This window comes from Centroberyx affinis, unplaced genomic scaffold, assembly GCF_046629955.1.
Source record: "Centroberyx affinis isolate AG114_WGS23_722 - 3 ecotype Tasmania unplaced genomic scaffold, CSIRO-AGI_Caff_v1 ptg002667l_1, whole genome shotgun sequence".
Taxonomy (NCBI): Eukaryota; Metazoa; Chordata; class Actinopteri; order Beryciformes; family Berycidae; genus Centroberyx; species Centroberyx affinis.
The window spans coordinates 33,077-56,787 of record NW_027280853.1 but is presented as its reverse complement, the minus strand read 5'-3'; the positions used below and the strand labels follow the sequence as shown (position 1 = coordinate 56,787).

Genomic DNA, 23,711 nt, shown 5'->3' with positions numbered 1-23,711 from the left:
TGTAGACATTCAACCCTACACACACACACACACACACACACACACACACACACACACACACACACACACACACACAGTTTTACTTAGGTCACTTTTGGGGTATTTACATAGACTTACATTCATTTCCTGGAGACTTACCCTAACCATAACCATAACCACTACTTGCCTAAACCTAACCCTAACCCTAACCTTAACCACTGACCCAAAAATCAGCTTTTTACCAATTGGGGACACGGCTTTTGTCCCCAATTGCACAAGCCGTCCCCAATCAACTGGTCTTAAGTCTGGTGTGTGTCCCAGAAAGTGACTTAAGTCATAGCCACACATACACACACACACACACACACACACACACACACACACACACACACACAGTTTTACTTAGGTCACTTTTGGGGTATTTACATAGACTTACATTCATTTCCTGGAGACTTACCCTAACCATAACCATAACCACTACTTGCCTAAACCTAACCCTTACCCTAACCTTAACCACTGACCCAAAAATCAGCTTTTTACCAATTGGGGACACGGCTTTTGTCCTCAATTGCACAAGCCGTCCCCAATCAACTGGTCTTAAGTCTGGTGTGTGTCCCAAAAAGTGACTTAAGTCATAGCCACACACACACACACACACACACACACATACACACAGGCATGCATACAAACATGCTCACAAAAACTTGTCATTTTATTCAAGTCACTCTCCAGTGTCAAAGCTTTTGAAAATCCATTTGGAAAAGCTTTAGAAATCAGTGTTTTGGCTCTCAGTGTTGTTTCCAACAGGGGGTATAGCTCAGTGGTAGAGCGTTTGACTGCAGATCAACAGGTCCCCAGTTCAACTCTGGGTGCCCCCTGTCTGGACAAATCTGTCCATGTCTCTTTTGTCCACATAGCTCTAGCATGAAGCCTCGGACTAACCATTCAGCTAGAACAAAGAGTGAGAACAGGCAAAGCCCTCTCCGCACAGCTAGATGGATTTCAGTATATGTGTTTCCTCCAAAAATTCATGATCATGTGACCAATTAGCAATCCTCCTTCTATCTGTAAGTGTAATAAAATATATACTTATTTGCTGCACTATCCTCAATACGCTCTATCTGAGTTATTCTTATCTATACCCTGTTCTTTGCCACTGCAATGACCCAGTTTTCCCACAGGGATCATTAAAGTTTCCCCTGAACTGACCTCATCAAAGCAAAACTGTGTGTGTGTGTTGCAAAAATCTGGGTTTGACTCCAGAATGTGATTGCGTGTCTAAATCTCCATCCCTCTATCTCTATACCCATCTGCTTCTCAAACTCACATTTTCTGTGTACATGAACCAGGCTTTGGGCATCATACATGGTATTCTGCTGAAGAAATATAACATTTGTCAGTCATGTGGGGGGTATAGCTCAGTGGTGGAGCATTTGACTGCAGATCAGGAGGTCCCCAGTTCAACTCTGGGTGCTCCCTTTTGCTCTAAATACACGCAAACTTGTCTTCACACCGAGGCGTTCACCAGGTGACCCACTTTAGCGTTGGTGATATGCGTCACATCTTTGCTGGTAGAGCAGAGAGGAGCGAGCCTTGGGCTGCTGACAGCACAGGAGCAGGAACGTGACGTAGCCACAGAGCAGCGTTAGCGGCTGCCAATTCAATCCGAGCACAGATAATGACTTGGAGCCGCTGTCCTTTGTGCCCTCCTGAATCGATGGCCATCTGACACATCTCTCTCCTTCTCTCACCCCAACTCGGTTTCTTTTATGTCCCTTTCAAATTCACTTTGTTTTCCATTTTTTGATTACCTGGTTCCTTCAAAGCCCCGGCTCACTGTACTGCTCTCTGTTGTCCTGCAGGTGTTGAAGGGTTTCCCTGAGTGTCTGCAGGCGGACATCTGCCTCCATCTGAACCGCAGCCTGCTGCAGAACTGCAAAGCGTTTCGAGGGGCCAACAAGGGCTGCCTGCGGGCGCTGGCCATGCGCTTCAAGACCACCCACGCCCCGCCGGGTGACACCCTGGTCCACAGCGGGGACGTTCTCACCGCCCTCTACTTCATCTCCAGAGGCTCCATAGAGATCCTCAGGGACGATGTGGTGGTGGCCATACTGGGTGAGCTGCAGTACTTTCCCTCATGTCACAACTCCTCTTCTGGCACTGTTTTGTTTGTTCTGTCACTCTTTCCTCTCTTTCCTGCAAAGCCACAGCTACACAAATCACACTGGCTGGGCATCACATCACACACACTCCTCTCTGGTGGTGTGTAGCCTTGCCAGAGGTGTTTGGGCACAGCTCCACTTCCATTTCACACTGCCATTGATCACCGATAGGGCCAGCACTCAGATCCAGGCTGTCTATCTCATTTCTCTTTCGATTGTGTTTGAGGGGGCCATTATTTCCTGCTTAGCAGTAGTAATGCTGAGGATCAGTGTCACTGCAATGCTGTTTTTCATTTGTTTTCATTAGATTCATCTCATCAGGATAGGATGTTGCCAGTAAACAAATCTATTTTCACTAAAACTAGGATGAAATGTACAATTTACATACATGATCAATCCACTCTAAATTACTCTTTGGTCTCCCCAGGCAAGAACGACATCTTCGGTGAACCCATCAGTCTGTACGGGCGGCCGGGGAAATCCAGTGCTGATGTCAGGGCTTTGACCTACTGCGACCTGCACAAGATCCTGCGGGACGACCTGCTGGAGGTGCTGGACATGTATCCCGACTTCTCCGACTTGTTCTGGAACAACTTGGAGATCACCTTCAACCTGAGAGATGTGAGTGCCACCAGAGGGCGTCTGATCACCACCTTTTGAAGCTCTAAAATACAGATACAGTTGGGATTTTCCCCTTGCTGTTTAGACATTAGTGATTGGTGGATGTTATACATTGAATATATAAAATATCAGGAACACCGTCCCAATAGTGAGTTGTAATTTTTTTTGCATAATCCATGCTTCATTTGTCTCAAGGCTTAAAAATACTTGTTTTTGTGGATCTTTCTGTCATGAATTTGAATGAAGCTGATTTAAACTAAAAAAGAGATTATAGCTTTCACCTGGTTTCACCTGCTTAGTCTATCTCATCTATTAATTTGTACTTTTGTACTGTTTTACATTGCAGCCCAGTAATTATATTAAAAGTTAAAGTAAAAATCCACCCTACAACACCTTTTAACACTTAAAAAACAACAACAATGTACCTTGCATTTATGGGTCCATTTGGTGTTTGGTGGTGTATTTTTCTCATTCCGTCATCACAAAATAACTATTTGAATGCACTGAACATCACAGATTGATGATGTATAACAGTGTAAGAGTGTCTGAGGGTGGATTTGTCCTTTAAGCATGAGATCAGGTGTGTGTTATTGAATTACTGAAGCTGATGTGTATCAGGCAGATAGAATAAACCAGCCAACCCCGAGCGGGGACTCTGAGTGTGGCTACCGCCGGACGAGGCACCGGAGGAGCTCCTTGCGTCGGCGAATCCGGCCTGGTAAGTGTGAGGGTTTTGGGGTTCACTAGGTCAAACATTTCCGTGCACCCTCTGTCTGGTGTCTGATCCCTGTATTGTCGTTCCCTGGCTGTCCCGTGACTCTGTCGGTGCAGACGGTACGGACCGCGAGGACTCGTACCCCGACCAGTCCTGTCCGATGGGGAACCACCACCGGGGCACGACGGCAGCTTCCCATTGGGAGGACCTGTGCAGCAGCGCCAGTATCTGCTCCCAGTCTAGCGATGAGGAGATGAAGCCCATGGGACACAGCAAGGGGGAGCTCTATCCCCCCGGGGGCGACACCAGAGACTACCCCCCCGCAGTGGTCAGCCTGCTGCCGCCCAGCGGACCCTCGGCGGGCATGGGACCTCCTGTAGACCGTGGAGGGCCTCCATACTCAGGTAAAAACTCCATCCACCAGTCCCACATTCGGTACCATCATTACAAACACATGTTTCATTGCCAAGCTTTGTTCAAACCCACAGAAATGTATTTTAAATTCTAGTCAAGATCCCAAGGTTTCCAAAGATACCAAATATGTCAGGCTGAATTACAGTGAAATGTGTAGAAAATGATGCACAAACATTTTGATTTTTTCCATTTGATGTAATGCTGCAGACAGAAAAAACACGGCACCTTGGGTTTAAATATTTCACTCAATAAAAGCAGCTGTATCTTCAATGAAGCGTTGGAACAAGCAGATACAGAATATGTGACATTGTCGTACAGCATGGAAAAATGTTTTTTTCTAACTTTGAAGCTGCTTAAGAGGAAATTCACGGGGAAACTCGGGGTGCCTGGGGTTAAAGCATCAGTGCTTTCATCAGTCACATCTGTATTGTCTTTATTATTGGGGTCAGAAAACATTCTCAGACATGTCAAAGCTATTACTTCTGCTAAGTGTCTTGTTTTCCGTTCAGAGAAACATCAGACATCAATCTCTCCCCATCTTTCTCCAGATGGATTAAAGACATCATGTAGTTTTTGAAACTAGAGAGACTTTGACACACTTCCAGAGGCTCTAAACACCTTTTTTTCTTTTTTTTTTTATTTGTATTGTATAAGTTTGTATTCCACTGTATTACATTATCTGTTGCAAACATATACAAAATACCTTCTGGACTTCTATCAATAATCCTTTAAAAAATATCTCCCCTCCCAAAAATACTCAAACGAAAACTGAAACTAAATGAAAACTAAACTGAAACAAAAACAAAAACAGTTGTTAAAATAAATAAATAAATAAATAAACTAAACAAAACTAAAACTACCAAACCCAGACTGAAAACTAACTAAAACTAAACTGAAATTGAGATAAAAATGAAAAACTATATAAAAATAAAAACTATTGAAAAATCCCAAACGATAATAACCCTGTTTAGTACACAGTGGACTGTCTCTTGCTAAAGCCCAATGCTACCTTGTCTCTCTCTTCGCATGACTTTCTTGAATAAATGAAAACGAAAGTGTTACAGAAGTCAATGGGGTCTGCTTCTCTTTCTCTTGTCCCAGCAGCAGCTCCCATCAGCATGTCCGGACTGTACGGCTTCTGGCCCGACCGCAGAGCCAGCCAGTTCTCCGAGAGCCAGAGGCGCTCCTCCTCGGTCCGGGCCACCTACCACCCCCCGCCCTGCACAGAGGACCGGCCCAGCGAGCTGGAGTCCAGGCTGGAGCTGCTGCAGTCCCAGCTCAACCGGTCAGCCACTTCTGTGTTTGAGCGCTGGTGGTTCTGAATCTACGGAAGAGGATTAGGGCCACATGTGGAAAATGTATTTGAGTTCTGAGATTAATGTCAGAATTCTGAGATGTAAGTCGGAAGTCTGAGAAAAGTCAGATTTCTGAGATTAAAGTCAGAAATGAGATTATGAAATATAGTTATAACTTAGAAATCTGACTTCATTCTAAGAACTCTGTGATTATTTTCTGAATTCAAATACATTTCTCACATGTGGCCCTGATCCTCTTCTGCATTAATCAGTATATATGATCAGGAGAGCTATTATCACTGTTGACAGAAAAGAGGGGGCACCCGGATTTGAACCGGGGACCTCTTGATCTGCAGTCAAATGCTCTACCACTGAGCTATACCCCCTGTTCCTGTGACTGTAGCTGCTATCTGTGTTCTGCCTAATGGCCAGTGTTAGCTTGCAGGTTAGAGCTACGTAGTCACTAGGCAAAAACTCCTCCCTCCCCCTCCTGCTCTATTTGTATTTCAGTTCCTGGAAGGAGGTTGTAAGGTGTGTGTGTGTGTGTGTGTGTGTCATGAGAGAGAGGGAGGAGAGAGGAGAGAAAGACGGATGAGAGAGATAGAGGAAGGAACAAGACAGTAAAACGTTGGGAGAAGCTCTGTATGGTTGTTTATATTGTGCTCACTTTCATTTGCCTGTCTGCTTGTGCGTGTGTGTGTGTGTGTGTGTGTGTGTGAGTGTGAGTGTGAGTGTGAGTGTGAGAGAGAAAGAGAGCAACAGAGAAGCCTAGTGGACATTTTGAAAATAAGAAATGAGAAGAGTATCTGGAAAAAACATTGAAGTATTCAATGAAACATAGTGTCAAGCATAGTAAAATCTCATCTTTTTACTGAACATGAAGATAGTTCCCAAACTCTTTTTTTCACGGTGTCCCTCTGTCTCCTTTATCCTGCCCAGACTGGAGACCCGGATGACGGCAGACATCAATGTGATCCTGCAGCTGCTCCAGAGACAGATGGCCCCGGTGCCGCCGGCCTACAGCGTCGTGTCGCCCAGCCCTCACCCGCCCCACCCGCCCCACCCCACCACCCTGTACGGCACCGGAGCACCCACCATCCACACGGTCCCTCCCATCCCGCCGGTGCAGATCGACAGCGCTGCCTCGCCGCTACAGGTGGGTTTCCAATCCAATGTGCTGGAGTACAGAGCCAACCCAACAAAAAATGTGTCACTGTCCAAATACCTATGGACTGCTTGATCTGCTTGAACAGGCCTTGATCCTCCTCTCCTCTCTTCAGAGCCCAGACTCCGACTTCAAGCACAAGTCCAAGGACTCCCTGTCCAGTGGGATCCACCTCACCGTGGCGTCCGACGACACCATGTCCCTGTCCCCGGAGGCCGACCCCCCCCACCTGCCCTGTGTGGGCCTCGCCCCTCCTCAGCTGTCGTGCTCCGGGGCCCAAGCGCCTCCTGGACTGCTGTGCGGCAGCCAGCGCTTCCCCTCCCTCCCCGAGCACCTGGAAAGCTCCGCAGAGGTGCAGGAGATCCAGAGGCACGTCTCCGACCCCGTCCTGCCAGGCAGCTAGAACCCCCTGCCCCCCCTCCCCACCACCACCACCTAAAAAACCTGGTCCTTTACAACCACAGCTCCCCCTTACAACGGATGCAGGGCAGCCATAAGTACGGTCAGCCATATGTTCCCCACTTCCTTACTGCCCCGTCTCTCTAAACCCGCCCCCCCCCCCCCCCCCCCCGTCCCGTAAAGGTGCTGCTGCAGAGCGTGAGGGTTCAGCGGAGCGCCTCTTGTTTCTTACGAACAGACTCACAGCGCCCCTCGCAGGCTGCCGTAGCTCTGTGCTCCAGCGTCACCTCACTCTCCAGGTCCTGTGCAACGAAGAGATTAATCCCGCCCGACCGGGAGGAACTGTTCTGAAAAATGAGTTGACAATTAAGCACACATACATATACACGCGCCATGCAGTCCCCCCGGATCTTAAAGCTACACGGACTGATGCCCAGGTCCGAGGTGAAACGTCGAGGGACGGCTCCACCACGCTCCTGTCACGAGTGAAGAAGTATCTACATTCACGTTGTAGAAGAATTGCACATTTAGACTCAAAAATAGAAAGATGTAATCATTTATTTGGAACTGAAATCGTTTTATTCCTAATGTTAGAGGTGTAGCGGTTACATTAAGAACCGTACATCTAGTAAATGTAATAGTTATGAGTGTACAAAATTATAGATTTCACACTGTTGTTGCTTTGGTGTAAGAGGGACAAAAATATCAAAAGGCAAATACCATAGCTGTCTGGCACACTGTGAATGATGGTGGCACAACTTTGAATGACCGGTGAAGTATAATTTTCATCTCATAATTCCTGTTCTGACGTTTTGACATGAATGGACGTCGCTCAGTATAAGTATGTCCTTTGATCGTGAGAAGCCATCACCATGTAAAGAACCAAGCAGAGCAGGAAGACGTCCGAGGTTCTTGTAGACTTACATATAGCCCTTACAAAGCATTACAACTGCTTTGCTTGGTTCCCCATGTTTCTGTGTCTATATATCTGTGCTGATACATTTAAATATGCGTCAACTATTTTTCAGATGAACGTGTGTCTGCAATGTCTGTTGACTGTGTTTAACAAAGTGGCATGGCCGCACCGTTTCATACTGAATAATGTACCTGATGCGTTTAACTAAAGGTGCCAACATTAGAGGGCTCGGTCTCCCTCATCTCAACTTACTAAGTACTTAAGGGAAACACAGTTGCGGTTGTTAAATGTCCATCTGAGTGGCAAAGTGAAGTGGACGGTAACTGTCAGTCACCTGTTGGCATGGCGACGCCCTGCCGCTCTGCCAACAGATTTTTCACAGTTCCACCCACCAGGTGAATGTAATGCCTTTTCAAGCATTTATAATTCTGTATAAGGTTTCTTGAAGCACAAATTCCTAACTGTTATTTATCTTTTTTTAGATTAAAGATTATTTATAACACACTACAGAATCACAATGAGAATCCAAATCGCCTTTGTTTGCCAAGTACACAAGGAATTTGACCTGGTTTATTGGTGCTGACACATTACAAGACACTCACACAATACAGGAGTGACACACAAGGTGCGGGACAAAACAAAACAGGATCTCACATGTAGTGCAGATAAGATGCACTGGATGACAGTAGACAAAACAAACACTCTACAAATATGATGGAAAGTAACTAAGTACATTTACTCAAGTACTGTACTTAAGTACAATTTTGAGATACTTGTACTTTACTTGAGTATTTCCATTTGATGCTACTTTCTACTTCTACTCCACTACATTTCAGAGGGAAATATTGTACTTTCTACTCCACTACATTTATTTGACAGCTTTAGTTATTTTTCAGATGGAGATTTGACACGATGGATAATATAACAAGCTTTTAAAATACAACACATTGTTAAATATTAAACCAGTGGTCTCCAACCTTTTTGGCTTTTGACGTCTTACAAAAAGCAGTGTGTAGTCGGGGTCACATTTCAGATGTCTATGAGTTGTTAACAGCTCCACCAAATAGTGATTTTCCCTCTAAACCTCACATGGTTTCATTTCAATCAATGTTCAAATGATACAATACTTCAGCAAAAATCAAAGATTAGAGAAAAAGTCCAAAAACTGAAAACAGATTTGTGTATCAGAACTTTGTTTTTTCTTCTTTCCTCTCCCATTAATCATCTCACGACCCCTCAGATTTATCTGGTGACCCTTTGGAGGGGCCCGAGCCCTTGGTTGGGAACCACTGGACTAAACTAGCTAACTGTATATAAAGTAGTTCAAATTAGCTCCACCTCCAGCAGCTACAACAGTAACATGCTGCTTACACACTGATGCTTCAGTATTAATAATCTAATGATGTCATATATAATAAAATATCAGTCAGAGGGACCAAACCACTACTTTTACTTTAATACTTTAACTACATTTTGCTGCTAATACTTATGTACTTTTACTTAAGTAGGATTTTTCATGCAGGACTTCTACTTGTAATGGAGTATTTTTACATTGCTGTATTGGTACTTTTACTTAAGTAAAGGATCAGAGTACTTCTTCCACCACTGACAAGTATACACTGCAAGTATGTAAGTCTACACAAAATACAACTAGCTTGATGAACAACAAAAGATGCATGAATGACAGATTTGGAAAAAATACAATTAAGGTGATAGAAAGCCTGAATATCTATATCAAAATCCTTGTGCAGATTAGCAGGTCAGTCAGTCTAGGGTAGTGTGTGTGAGTGTGTGTGTGCATGTGACATTGATGGATGATGTGAAGAGGCTTTCAGTGATGGATAGATAAACTTTATTAATAGATAGATAAACTTAGAGTCAGATCTGTAGAGTTAGACCGGGACTGGCTGTGGCACACGTTGATGCAGGAAGAAGATCCTCTGCTGGGTCTTCTTGATTAGATTGAGCATTTCCTCATCCCTTTTGAGGGGGTTTCAGATGATTTTGCTCACGAATTTGAACATCTCCACTGTGTTCCTAGTAGCGCTGTTGATTACCGGGGGCAGATGGGCCGGTGGGTCCTCATGGAAGTCAAACCTTGTTGCTGGCAAACCAGTTGGCTACCTCTCTCGTCCTCATCTTTGATTAGGCCCACTAAAGTGGCGTCGTTTACAAACTTGAGCAGCTTGACTGAAGCTCACTGGAGGTGCAGTCATTGGTGTAGAGGGAGGAGAGGAGAGGGGAGAGCACACACGCCTGTGGGTCATTATGTAGATTTCAGGGCGATTGTTGACCAAGAACACATTGTTATTTACAGCAACCACCTGGGGAAGGAATTTCAGAGACCTACACACACACACACCTATTCAAACCTAAGAGGTAACGTTTATCTTAGTTTAGTTTGACCTTTGGTGGAAAAAATGAGCCTTTTCCTGGAGGTTTGAAGTGAGAATGTGAGGCTCTCTATGTAGGGGGTATAGCTCAGTGGTAGAGCATTTGACTGCAGATCAAGAGGTCCCTAGTTCAAATCTGGGTGCCCCCTTTTTCCTCAAACACACACCCATTGTCCACATGGCTCTCACCTTCCGCTGTTTCCAAACCATTCAACAGGACAAAAACAACAATACTGGTAGCTCACAATGTCAGGGGGCGTAGTCTTTGGCAGCAGATCAATAGGAACTCAATGAATGTTCCCTTGTCTCTGAGGTATATGCATAATGTATAATGTTTCCTCCTGGGCCTGCAGCCATTGTGCCTGGATAACATTGATTAGCTATGTGCATCATAACTTTGCTGTGACTACAGCTGTGGTTGCTATTGAAGACAGAAAATCGTGTGTTTCTAACAGCACAGGAACACAACATAATGTGGTTTATCATGAATTTTAAACCAAGCCCAACTAAATAAAATAATGCAGTTACACAATGACAGGTTACTTCCTAAGACATGGAGGAATACAATTTATTAGTAGAGCAAATTCAATAATACAAACTTTATGAAAAAAGCTACAACATGAACACTTGCCTTACCGATATCTTAGTTAATATATTTATATGTATGTACATTTCCCCTTGTACTGGCATGCTACAAGGTCTTGACCTTTAAGTATTGAAAACAATAGAAAGAGAGGCAGACGAAGAAGAAGACAAGGTCAAACAGCTGTTTCACTTTCCTCCCATTCCACAACTCACTTCTCACACAACAGAAAATGCAGTTTTCCCAAGCAATGTCGACTGAAAAAAGGGAGAAGAAAATCATCGGGGGGCCAAAGGCTGCACGACATTGCTCTGGTAGGTTCTGAGTCTTGTTGGACAGGGCATCATCAGCCGAGCTATAACAGAAAGTCAAAACACACCATATGATGACGGACACCACTGCAGTGACAATATGAACCCCTCTCCGGTTATTTTACAATTCTCAAAGTTGCACAGGTCACAAGGGACAAAATGTTTAGCCTGGATTCAATCATTTGGAGAGAGGATACTGAACACACACCCATTTGAAAATTTAACAGTTCAAAATTGCCACAGGAGTAAATAAGACTGTAATATATTGATACTTCAATCACCGTTAATATGGTATGAGACCACAAGAAGGCTACTGAAACATATTCCTGAATATTAGAGAGGTCATCTTCCACCGACTGATTCGTGTCAACCTTTACAACTCAAACATACCAAACACCTCTGAGCACAACATCTAAAACCTTCATGATAATCTCACGGCTGGCTGAAGTGAAAACTCACACCAAGAAGCAAGTAAAAAAAAAAAAAAATTCTGTTCTGATTTTCACTGACGACTGCCCAGAGTTCAAAGCGCTGATGCACTTTACAGCTGCTGTGCAGATAACTGAACGCTACCTTGTAAGCAAAATAAATATGAGCATAAAATACATCTGACAGAAGTACGACGGAGTAAAGACATGGAAGAAAATGTAAACCGGGATAGTGTGGAGCGGGGTACGGGATACTCCAAAAACAGTCCAGAAAGTTCGCTCGTCGCCACATCCTCGTCTTGAAAGCAGCGGGATGACGACTACAAGATCTCACACTTGAAAATTAAGTCCAGGTCTGAAGGAACGGCCCTCTCTTCTCCATCCAAGCGTCCGTGGGTTTAGACACGCAGGATCTCCAGGCAGTTGTTGTAGCAGATGGCGATCCAGTCCGGCTGCGTGGACGCCCACTGCACGTTGTTGATCTCCCCCTCGGCGGTGTAGGCCAGAATGGGGTCCTCGATGGCCCGCGGCATCTGCTGGATGTCCCAGATCAGGGCCTGGTGGTCGTCCGCTGAGGGAGGAGGAAGACACGCAGAGCGGGTATTAAAAGAATTATTCAAGACCGGGGGAGGAGGGGATAAAGAAAACACAACTGATTAACAGCGGGGAGTTTGAGCCCACCTGCAGTGCAGATGTGACAGGAGGAGTGGGGGGCCCAGGCGATGCCGTTCACACAGGCGCGGTGGTTGTTGAGCCGGGCCACCGGCGTGCAAGGCACACGAACATCCAGGATCACCACCTAACACACAGACACATCAATTAATGCCAAAGAAGAAACACAGGGTAAACACTCAAATCAAAGATGCTGAGAAGTAGCTGGGTTTCCGACAAAGGATTTTCATGGCAATTGTGATTTATGAAATTAGAAAATATCAAATAAAACTGCAAATGTCAATAAAATATTCTCAGTATTGACAGAACGTTTTTATGCTTGCTTAAACCGGAAATGTTTTTATGTGATAAATGGCAAAGCAAAGGCATTTTGCAAATAAATAATAATGCAGGCTTGGCATAATCGCTCCGACAAATGGTTTATCTCACTGCAAAACAGTTCAGAAGTGGCTTTGGGATATTTGGAAATGTTGTCTATAAATTATAAGAAGCTCAGAGAACTGAAGAACCTGATGCCAAGTGCGTTTCTTTGCTTTTGTCTTTGGACAGCATGAAATATGGCCAAAATTAGCTGAGAGGAATAAACAATTAAAATTACTTAAAACTTAAAACAACTTTAAATATGTTGGATGGAAACACAGCTCCTGACAGACTGAACTGCTACACGGCAAACTGACCTCCATGCCGTCCATGGCCATCGTGGCCAGGTAGTTGGGGTCCTGCTTGTTCCAGCAGAGGCGGAGCAGCGGGTGGTGCTGCGGGTCTTCATAGATGATGGTGCTGTGCTCCAGGTGCCGCAGGTCAAACATGCGGACGGAACCGTCGGCTCCGACCGAGGCAAACATATCCCGACCGCCTCCCGCACGGCTGAACGCAATGTCATACACCTGTACAGACACACAGAGACGACGCTGTAGAGACTCTCCAGGCTGCGCTTCCACCACACATAAGTAAACATCGCACAAGGTTTCTCTTTGCATTGATAAATCTCAGTTTTGCAAATACGCAAGTTCAACAGTCATTTTTCCACTCTTTGAAGACACACAAACCTCTTTGTCATGAGCAATGAGTTGGGTCTTGACGTGTCCCGACACCAGGTTTACCCGTCCCAACACCTGACCCGTCTCCAGCCCCCAGATAGTGCAGGTGGTGTCAATGCTGGAAGTGCCTGCAGAGTGAACCGACATGTTAGAAATTCAAACTTGATGCTTGCGTCCCTAAAATAACAATAACGTTAAAAGAAAAATCGCAGCACCAACTCCACACAACACCTCTCCTAATGTCAGACAGTGATTCTCTTACCCAGCAGATTGGGATCAACTTCATTCCAGTCAAAGGAGGTGAGAGGAGCGCAGAAGTCTGAGTTCTTGTTGTTATTCAGCAAGCACTCCAGACGTGTTTCTGTGTCGCTGACCTGACGGGTAAATTTAAAGGATTTAGTAGTGAGCTAACCTCATATGAACAAGTAGTGCCTGCCAGTAAATGCAATAAGTTAATCAAGCAGAGTTCAGCCTGCCATCAAAACAGTCAACAAATTGGCGTTATCCCCACAGCATTAACAAGTCTAGGTTCACATGACTGCGAAGGAGTCTCTCCCTTGGCGGTGCAGTCACAGACTATCACTGTGCCCACTGACAGGCAGGAACTGGACAACAAAATCACGTCCAGGGAAGACATATCATACCCTCCAGATGCGCAGGTAGTCCCCACTGGTGGCAAGCAGGTCTGGGTAGACTCCCTTGGTGTCTGGTATCCACATGATCTTGGTAGTGGGGTAAGGGTGGTCAAATGTGTTCCTGCAGATAAACTCTGAGCTCTCCTCCTCCAGACCCACCAACTGAACCTGTATAGAGGAACCAAAACAACCACTTATCTTTAAATTAAGACTAACCAAAGGCGTGTTTACAGGGTAGTTTGACAATCATATAGTAAGTTAACAGCAGCAAGCTTGTTGTACATTTTTAATATAGGCCCAGTGACCACAGTAGTACTTGTATGTGCTACTTGAGAATGATAACAAAGGGCACAGTCAGTCTGTGCTCCTATGCCTTGGCTCCTACGCAGGATAGCCGTGGCAAGGCAAGCTACCGTTAGCTAGCTTAGCTGCCGTTATTAACTGATAAATGATAATATCCACACTGCGTACCTTGTTGTTGTATTCCTCCACAAAGCTCCCGAGTGCCAACCGAAAGCGTTTGTCTGGGCGGACGCTCCAGTTCATTGCATACACCGTCCATGGCGCCTCGTATTTGTAGATTTCTTTTCGTTTGCCGTGGAGCGACATCCTCCTCACAGTTGTTGTCTAACCAGCTAGCAAGCTAACTATGAAATCAATAGTCTTGCAAGCAAACTACTATGAATTATTTTTAATTGCAAGAACAAACATCAACAAATGTGGCTGGAATGAGCATTCGATTAAACAAATCTTTCTTCAGACGAAGATTTCTTCACAGTTTAATTAACAAAGACTCGCATTGCTCGCTGAGATCTAAACTAGTGTCAAACAAGCCAGAATAAAAAAACAACACTTCCGGTCACAATTTTCAAAATAAACCCATGGATGAACAGACGTTGCAACACAGAACAATGTACTTGCAACGTATTTCAGATTATACAAATTGTTATCATATAAATAATGAATGACTTAAGGGTGAATCTGTAGTAAATCAAAATACATTTGATGGTTTTAAAGAGTTCTAACGCTCAAATAACGTCGTATTCTTTTGCATGTAATTAATTTAACGCGAGTCTATTTTTTATTTTGAAAGTAAAATCGCTTAACGTCCGGCCTTATTCTGGCCAACACTAGCTGACTTGACGCATTTAACCCGCAAGCAACCTAGCTGCGCATGTGCGTACAGAGTCACTTGCCCAGTTGAGAGACAAATAATTGCTTCATCTGTATTTAAAGACAAGATAACTCGCAGTTCATTCAGAATGTGAATCGGAGCAGAACACAGTTATAGTCTGTATCGTTCTTAACGTCTGAACGCAATCTCAGGTCTCAGTTCAAGTTTTTCTGAACAAGCTCATTCAGCAGCTCCACCGCGATCAAAAAATGTGACTAGGGGGACAAAGAAGACCACTAGTGTCAACGAAGGGTAGTGCATACAGAAAATGTCGGTAGTTAAGCGATACTGACTTATACCACCAGTCTATCATACGATGCCACCCTAGCATCCTACAACACAAATCTCTAAACTGTAAATACAAACATACATTTTATGAAATCAAAATTCTGTATTTCCTTTGGACCTTACTTGTGACTCAGTAGAATAAATAATAAATGTATGTTAATATGATTACAAAATAACATATGGCCATATGTAAAATCTGTTTTTATTTCATTTTATTTAATTTAATTTAATTTAATTTTATGTAGCTAGCCCTTCACCCCACACTGACCCACCGGTAGTAGCTAGGAAACGGAGTGGAACCAGGACACCGCACAGATTTCTGGGTAAAACGCTGTCAAATCTTCATCACGACTCGGCTGGACGGTCAAGGCAAGCCTAGCCAACGTCGCGTTTCATATCATACAGTTTCACAACAGGTACGCTGCTGGTGGAGTTGGTTTTCTTTGTCTAATTAAGATTTGTTGTTAAAGTTGTAACGAGAAAAACGGATGTTTTCTCTTCAGGAACATGGTTGGTTTAGCTACAAGCTGCCACGCTAGCTAGCTATCGTTAGCATGCTAAAGCCAGATTTGCAAGTAGCTAAAGTGAGTGTTGGGGGATGGGACGAGTGGTGTGATATGATTAAGGTTGGGGTTTAATGTTACTCCTGTCATTACATGAGTCCCCACTATCAATTGTGGCTTAACTGCCAACGCATCAACGTAGCAAGTTAAACATAGCCAACTAATTTAGCCAGTTAGCGTGTGTCGTAAAGCGTCGGTCATCGGCTAAAGTTAGTTGGGCTAGCTAGCGACAACGCTCTGATGGAAAAGTCGTCGAATTCAGCCACACACTGCTCTTTAACACTGGCTCAGCCGTCTTCACGGCGCAGTAAAGTAATGCTGTATCATTATAAGGCAGTTTGTCTTGATTTTTCTAGTAGTTTCTTATTCTAGTCGGAACAGCAAAATGTTGGTGCTGGTGATAACGAGTTTGAACGAGTCAGATGTGCTGAGACTTGTAGTAGATGTTTGGTAACAGTTGCACAGTTCTCAGTTGAATTTCCCCTTCCTTATTTTCTTTATTCTCTAGTAAGCCTTGGTCTATAAGGGTCTGTCTCTGGGGTTTTATCACGTGAAGGCGTGCTGTGCGGGCAGGGAAGAGACTCTGGATTAGATGGTTACTGTAATATGAAGTCATGTAATTTAGGCCCTCTTATATAGAATAATTGACGACCAACAGTCAAGGGAAATGTGTGGGATTTTTCATCTGAATCAAACATGCTGCATTGTCAACAGGGTTTTTGCCTACAATTTCTCACTTTATCTACTCTTCATGAGTTTAACCCATGTACTGCAATCAAATACTCTAGTCCCAGAATGATGCAATGTAAAGGCACTCAGTTCTCATTTATGGGAGGCTGGTACAACGGTATTACACCTAACCGTGCAACATATACAAATGGGCTAATTTCTGAACTTGTTTGACCTGTTCATGTTACGTTTGCCCGTCCCTTCTGTTTGTGGGAAAACTTTTTTTTTGGTTTAAATCCAGTGTCTAGTATTCTCTTTTTGCATGTTGACCTTCTTTATTTGACCTTCCCTGTCTTCTCAATCCACCCTTATTTAGGCTACCTATTTACTCCTCCCATTACTTCAACTGTCTTCTGCTCTGCTGCCCCATGCTGGTGTAGGTCCCACCATGCGGAGTGTGAACCTCCTCCTGATACCCACCCTGCTCCTCCTCCTGGCCCTACCTGTGTCCAGGGGGCGCTACAATGATGACTTTGATGACGGGGAAGACCTAGCCGACTTTGATGACAATGACTTTGCCGAGTTTGAGGACATGAACGAGGATCCCGCCGCTGAGGCAGAAACCGTCCCTCCGCCCAGAGCGTCACCCTCCTCACAGCCCGAGGAGGATGAAGATGAAGACGAAGCCACAGTGGAGCTGGAGGACGGACAGGATGGGTTTGACGACTCAGAGACACAGGTACGTTGTCCTGTAGTACTGCAGTCCAACTTCTGAGCACAGTTCTCAGTTTCAGTTTGGATTCGTCATGTTACTTAAGGTATTGCAATAATTTAACTAAATAGCAATGCTAATTCATTTCTCACATGTTTCTTTAGGATCAAGATATATACAGCAAATATGACCAAGAGGAGTTTGAGGGAATTGGGGACATGGAGAAGACCAGCCATTCCTTGAAGGACCCCCTCATAATCCACACGGTAAGCCTGGCTTATTGCTGAAATCCCCCCATAAGCTGCTATCTCACACTATCTTCTGTTAGTTGTGAACTGTACAAGCTGTGAATTTGCACCGGATTTCTGCTGGCTGCATGAGCAAAAAATACTTTCCTGTTCTACCTGTATCATTTTTTGTAGACGTGTGTGCGTGCCGGGTCATTTTGGTTCTGAGACCCAGATTCAGTCTTGGGCCCGTTGCAGGATCAGTTCCAGTATGTGTTGAAGTGTAATAATGCCTTTTATTGGAAAATGATATTATGAGATATGGGCAATTTTGTTGTAATTGCAATTGTTATTTTGGGAGTGCTGTGCTATAAGGCTAGATGATTTGATTGTTTTTTCATTGTTGATTTACATTTTGCTAGCTGAAGGAGCAGTTTTGCTGCTGCAGGTGTAAAACTGCGAGTGATTGTGACTATCGGAGCCAACAGCAAATATTTTGTTTGATCATTATCATTGTTTTGTTTTCACCTGAAGAATTTTCCTAGTCCCTATTAACTTTCAAATAAAAGCCAATATATTTGCAAATTGGCCAAAGTTTATATCCTCCTGCCCACTATGTCATTCCTACAGACACTGTTTCAGTTGTGTTGTTTTTATTCCAAAGATAAAGTGTTACAGCATGGCGTTTTATTTCCTTTGTACATTAGTTTATTAGATTGCTGTGTACACAGACATCAGCTGTAACGCTGGGCAGTCTGTTGGTGTCTTCCGAAGGGGATTAAAAGTCCGGCCTTTCTAGTGTGCACACACAAACCCTTTGAAGTTTACCGATGCTCTTTTCCCTTGGTCCGACATTATCATTTCAGTGTAGCTCAGTGAGCAACATGGATCTCATTGCAAAGCCACATATGACCTCACTGATCAGCACATTGTTTATTTTTAAGTCTGTGTTTTATTTATTTCATGTGGTTAGTTCATTGCTCACTTTCCTTAAGGAAAAACTAAAATTAAATTGTTAATCACAATTATTAGTGAGACGGTAATCATCATAACAGAATTTCCTGATCGTGCTCAACCACCACAGCTAAATGGATGCAAAAGAAATGCAGATTATTCCACTGTTTGGTAGCTGCTGAGGAATTTTGCTGCTCAAGACATAGTTCTCACCTATGTCTTGTCCTATTTATTTAAAACTTTGAACTTGTTTGTAACTCGACATCATTGTAAATGAGGGCAACCTCAATGGTTATTCGAGTTTAAATAAAGGTTAAGAAAGTAGCATTCAGCATCCACTGCCTGTTTTCATCCTAAATCAAAATCACCTAGACTAGAGCATATTGATACTGATGACCGTTGCCATGGTGATGACAGCCTGCTGTTTCTCTGCAGGTTCCTGCACATTTGCAGAACAGTTGGGAGAGTTACTACATGGAGATCCTGATGGTGACTGGCCTGCTGGCCTACATCATGAACTACATCATCGGCAAGAACAAGAACAGCCGCCTGGCTCAGGCCTGGTTCAACTCCCACAGAGAGCTTCTAGAGAGCAACTTTGCACTAGTGGGTAAGTACTCACAGCTCCCGCTTCTCTTTCCTCATTATATAACAACAGTAATGTGCTCCTACTGTATGTGCTTGTGCTTTGTCCCTGGTAATGGCCAAATTGGTGATAGTACGAAAAAAGGGTGGTTGAGTCACTATGAAGCAAATCTTTTGTTGGCTCTCCTTGTCATTAACTTGTCTGTATCATATCAGGTGACGATGGCACCAGTAAAGAGGCAGTGAGCACTGGGAAGCTGAACCAGGAAAATGAACACATCTACAACCTGTGGTGCTCCGGGCGTGTGTGCTGTGAAGGCATGCTTATCCAGCTCAAGGTGTGGGAGTTGAGTTATGTTATGTAGGTGTGTGTTGGGGTCAGTGTACTATGTTGGATGTACATTCATGTAATGCATTTTCTGGTCTATTTCAGTTCCTGAAGAGGCAGGACCTGCTCAATGTTCTGGCCAGGATGATGAGGCCAGCCTGTGATCAAGTGGTAGGTACCAGTGAAGCAGCAATTAAAGTCAGTTAGGTGAAAAGGAAATTGCAGACTCAGTGGGCTGCAATAGTGGGCTTAGTGGGTTCTAAAAACAGTGTTGCAGTCCCAGTTATTTTCTAACCAACAACATGTATCTGTCTGCCTGTAGCAAATCAAAGTGACTCTAAATGATGAGGACATGGACACATTTGTGTTTGCTGTGGGCACGAAGAAAGCCATGGCCAGGCTTCAGAAGGAGATGCAGGACTTGGTAAATATCCTACACAATTTCTCTAAATCTAATTGATTAAATCTGAAGCTATGTTTGTTGTAATATTGTATTATGTTATGACACAAATGCACCAGTTTGTTTGTAGTTGCTGTTCTCTCATTCTTTGAGCTGTCAGCACCTGAACATGACTTTTTTTCTTAATTTTGATTCTTTCTCACTGTCCACAGAGTGAGTTCTGCAGCGACAAGCCCAAGTCTGGGGCCAAATACGGCCTCCCAGAATCCCTGGCTATTCTAACAGAGATGGGCGAAGTCACTGATGGAGTGATGGACAGCAAGGTGAGACTCGGCCTGCTACACTATCCCATGTATAGAGTTGAGACAAAAAAAACTACCGGAGAAAATCATCCTGGAGTACAGAATAGGGTTGTTATTATTGATGTTTCATTATTATTAGTATTTATGTTTTTTGGCAGAGAAGTTTGGCCTCTTCAATGCTGCGCTCATTCTAACATTCGATTTTGAACTGTTTTTATCTTTTTAGATGGTACATTTTATTACCAACCATGCTGACAAGATTGAGTCCATCCATTTCTCGGACCAATTTTCTGGTCCAAAAGTTATGCAAGAGTAAGTACTGGTTACATACATTTTTAAAACGGTGCAAGTCATCTAGCTTTTCACTGTGTATTGTTATTCTTATCATATATGTGGTGCTGAGTCTTATTGTGTCGTGTTTCAGGGAGGGTCAGCCCTTAAAGCTGCCTGAGACCAAGAAGACGCTGCTGTTTACATTTAATGGTGAACATTTAATTGTCTCTCCCACAAAACCTCACTTTAACCCATAGCTGATTCTTTTGATTTTATCAATATATTTAATGTATACTGAACATTTTTTGTGTGTGTGTTTAGTGCCTGGCATGGGCAACACCTCTCCCAAAGACATGGACACTCTGCTCCCTCTCATGAACATGGTGATCTACAGCATCGACAAAGTCAAGAAGCTCCGCCTCAACAGAGAGGTGAGCAGCATCCCCACCCTCTGGTCTGATGACACCGCTCATAACTCTCTGACCCACTCTACTTTTACTTCTCTCTCTCTCTTATATAATATCTCAAAAGTGTGGCTGTCTGTCCCTTCATCCTCTCTGTATCCAGGGCAAACAGAAGGCTGACAGAAACCGGGCTCGCGTGGAGGAGAACTTCCTGAAGCAGACTCACGCTCAGCGCCAGGAGGCAGCCCAGACGCGCAGGGAGGAGAAGAAGAGAGCCGAGAAGGAGAGGATCATGAATGAGGAGGATCCTGAGAGACAGCGGCGTCTGGAGGTGTGAACGCTGAAACACCACACAGAAACCCCAAGAGATTCAAAGAAATATGCTGGCATCTCCAACGAAACATATGGGTCTAAAGCGCTGTTGGTTTTGTTTTGGTTTTCTTTTTTTAGGAAGCAGCCCAGCGCCGTGAGCAGAAGAAGATTGAGAAGAAGCAGATGAAGATGAAGCAGATCAAAGTGAAAGCCATGTGAACAGGGACGACCACTACAGGGATCGGGATACAAGCACACATGGAAGCAGTGCTCAGCTCAGACGGTTTCTACAGCTTCTCTCACTGCAGTTCGCAGCTCTGGCTCTCAGTCTCTCCAGCACTAAACAGACGTTCCCAGTATTTGGGTGTGTCAGGCTTAGCTGTTTCTGTCCTCACCTGGTCCATTCAGCGTGGCTTAACGTTGGCTGCGAGTCAACTGTCGGTGTCAAGTGAGAGGGACTGAGGACTCTTCAGCATCAAATCATCAAATCAAATCTGTCGCAACAATTCATGCCAGTTTGTTTTTTTTTTTTTCTGTTTGACTATCTTCTGCAAAAATTCATCGAAGCTCTGTTTCAAAGCCTCATAGCTCAGTGAGTTTTTTAAACTTAATCTACAGGGAAGGAGCGAACCATATGGTGGTAATAAACGGCTCACATTTTAAAAGGAATGAAAACATATGCTGTGGTTTCATTAAAAATCTGTTAGCATTAATATAAACTTAAATAATAAACGATCAAGGAAATTTTAATTTATATCTATTATGGGATTGGATTCTCACAAGCTATGTCTGTTTCTGATGAATGTCCGAGCAAACATAATAAAATGCACTGGAAACTATTGGAAAACTGTGTTTCAATGTGTTTTTAAATTGTACATTTCAAGTAATAGTGTATTTAGTTTAGTCCCCAAATTGATTCGTTAGTAGCCAGCTGATGACTACTGCATTATGTATGAAAACACACAGCAGCCTGCAGGCCGTAGCCACACAGAGGCCGGTACCCAGACTAGTGTTAGGATGTCCTGGTAACTGGTAGAACGGGTGGGAGTCTATAAGGGGGGCCAAGAAGCGGGTGAGGCAAATGCTAAATTTAACTTTCGGTGTCAGCAGTCTCTATGGGGGCGGCCTGACCAGATTGGGTTACATCAGTGTGGTCGTCTTTGACCAGTTGAAGTAGAATACAATGAACCCTCATACTGATGTAGCTGTGGAGAGGCGTCAGGCTGATCTGGATAGGGAGGAGGAGGGCAGCTTTCACTTCACCATTCAGATGTATTATGTTGACATATTATATAATGTCTTATAATATCCTGAAATGTGGTTGTGGAGGCAAGATGTGTCAGACAGTTCAGTTTCCTAGATTGTAGCAAAGGAAAGTTAAAACTAATAGTTAGGGATGGGACGATATGCTTATCTCAGGATTCGATACGTGATATGATGTTCACAATTCGATGCAACCACGACACAGTGCCATAAATAAAACTTCAGTGACAACAAAGTCTGACTGTGCAGAATTATGTTTTTTTCTGAGACACAAATCTTTCTATCAATGGCATTGGCTTGCCAGAATGTAAACAAAACAAAAAAAAGTCATTACAAAGTGTAAATAATATAATTTGGATGGAGAGCCTGTGAAATTGTGATGGTCAAGCCGCCTCATTTGTGATTACTACAGCAGAATAAAATGGAGCTGATATCACGATTCATTTTTCTGCCCCACAATAGGCTGCACATTGTCACATTTTTGTTCTGCAATACATTGAATTTAAAAATATATAGTCCCATCCCTACTACTAGTACACCACAGTCACCTCTAGGATTCTGGATGCAGCCCCTCCTGTGCAGCCTTGAAACCAGAGATGCTTATAATCTCCCTGAAAATGTGAAGAGAAGTACGGTGCACATCCGCACAGCCTGCATGTGTTATGTAAAGAAATATGTAATATGTAAGAATGTAAAAATGCAGACATCTGTTAACCTGTTAATCTGTCAATCGTCTTTTCCTGTCTTTATTTTCAGTATGTTCATTTTATTGTATTATCTTCAATATGTTCTATTTGCTCTATCCTTAACTATATCTATATCCTTTATTCTTATCTATATCCTATTGTATTCTTCGCTGCGGCAACGACTTTCTCCAAGAGGGTCATTCAAGTTTCATCTTATCTTATCTGTGACTCTGGCTTACCTCTGAACTTTTATTTCTGCAGCGTTTTTAGTAAAATAATAAAATAAGTTTAAATGACGCCAGATCCACCTTCTCTACGATGCTGCAACACTGTGTATAATAAAGTGCTATTTGTTTGTGTGAGAAATACAAATACCGCAATTCTTTGATTAAGTAGACAATGCAATGGCGCTCTCTTGTGGAAGTCATTTATTCCACAAAAGAAAAACTACAACAAAACAAATGATCATCAAATTCAAAGCTACAAACAGACTTAATTTTGATGATGAGATGAGATATCTACCAATACCTGTATGTTGGGTTTTTTTTTTCTGAATCCTCTTCTCTCATTCAACTCCTTAAATTTCAGTACAGTTTAGTTTTCACACACACACTAATTGAAAGTGGATATTTTGCTCTCTTGTGCTCTTTTTGTTTAAATGAATGTAGGAGTGTAAAAATGCTTATTCATAATTTTCTGAAGTTTCTCCTATTCATTCAATTTCATCAAGGAGGCAAAATGTTTCCATTGTTATGCCTTATAAATCGATTGATGTTCCCAACAGCTACAGTGAAATATATATTCTCTCCTCTATTTTCTGTCAGGTTTTATATTTGGAAATGA

The 23,711-nt window shown here is 43.4% G+C and overlaps 3 protein-coding genes and 4 non-coding genes across 7 annotated transcripts in view; 5 read left to right on the top strand and 2 right to left on the bottom strand.

Moving 5' to 3' along the window:
* The window catches only part of kcnh6a (potassium voltage-gated channel, subfamily H (eag-related), member 6a), a 29,546-nt gene extending 22,792 nt beyond the window's left edge, over nt 1-6,754 (top strand). The window contains exons 10-16 of the mRNA XM_071535111.1: nt 1,842-2,094; nt 2,569-2,762; nt 3,381-3,480; nt 3,594-3,881; nt 4,993-5,176; nt 6,126-6,342; nt 6,467-6,754. Coding sequence (XP_071391212.1) covers nt 1,842-2,094; nt 2,569-2,762; nt 3,381-3,480; nt 3,594-3,881; nt 4,993-5,176; nt 6,126-6,342; nt 6,467-6,754 — 1,524 coding nt within the window. The remainder of the gene's footprint in view (nt 1-1,841; nt 2,095-2,568; nt 2,763-3,380; nt 3,481-3,593; nt 3,882-4,992; nt 5,177-6,125; nt 6,343-6,466) is intronic.
* On the top strand, nt 786-857 carry trnac-gca (transfer RNA cysteine (anticodon GCA)). Its single transcript has one exon. It is a non-coding gene; the product is annotated as a tRNA-Cys (tRNA).
* trnac-gca (transfer RNA cysteine (anticodon GCA)) lies at nt 1,387-1,458 on the top strand. The gene has a single exon. It is a non-coding gene; the product is annotated as a tRNA-Cys (tRNA).
* Nucleotides 5,501-5,572, bottom strand: trnac-gca (transfer RNA cysteine (anticodon GCA)). Its single transcript has one exon. It is a non-coding gene; the product is annotated as a tRNA-Cys (tRNA).
* A 3,382-nt stretch (nt 6,755-10,136) lies between the features above and the next one.
* Nucleotides 10,137-10,208, top strand: trnac-gca (transfer RNA cysteine (anticodon GCA)). The gene has a single exon. It is a non-coding gene; the product is annotated as a tRNA-Cys (tRNA).
* A 410-nt stretch (nt 10,209-10,618) lies between these two features.
* Nucleotides 10,619-14,550, bottom strand: dcaf7 (ddb1 and cul4 associated factor 7). The gene is made up of 7 exons (XM_071535125.1): nt 14,200-14,550; nt 13,738-13,896; nt 13,356-13,467; nt 13,103-13,221; nt 12,731-12,940; nt 12,063-12,180; nt 10,619-11,952 (listed from the first exon to the last, which is right to left on the bottom strand). Exons 1-7 carry the CDS (start codon nt 14,335-14,337, stop codon nt 11,780-11,782), a joined length of 1,029 nt encoding a protein of 342 aa, XP_071391226.1. The 5' UTR covers nt 14,338-14,550; the 3' UTR covers nt 10,619-11,779.
* A 952-nt stretch (nt 14,551-15,502) lies between these two features.
* ccdc47 (coiled-coil domain containing 47) lies at nt 15,503-22,083 on the top strand. Its single transcript, XM_071535124.1, has 13 exons — nt 15,503-15,606; nt 16,863-17,161; nt 17,299-17,400; nt 18,751-18,925; nt 19,117-19,238; nt 19,334-19,399; nt 19,551-19,652; nt 19,841-19,951; nt 20,157-20,242; nt 20,355-20,413; nt 20,525-20,634; nt 20,771-20,938; nt 21,058-22,083. Exons 2-13 carry the CDS (start codon nt 16,871-16,873, stop codon nt 21,136-21,138), a joined length of 1,473 nt encoding a protein of 490 aa, XP_071391225.1. The 5' UTR covers nt 15,503-15,606; nt 16,863-16,870; the 3' UTR covers nt 21,139-22,083.
* Nucleotides 22,084-23,711: the final 1,628 nt, after the last annotated feature.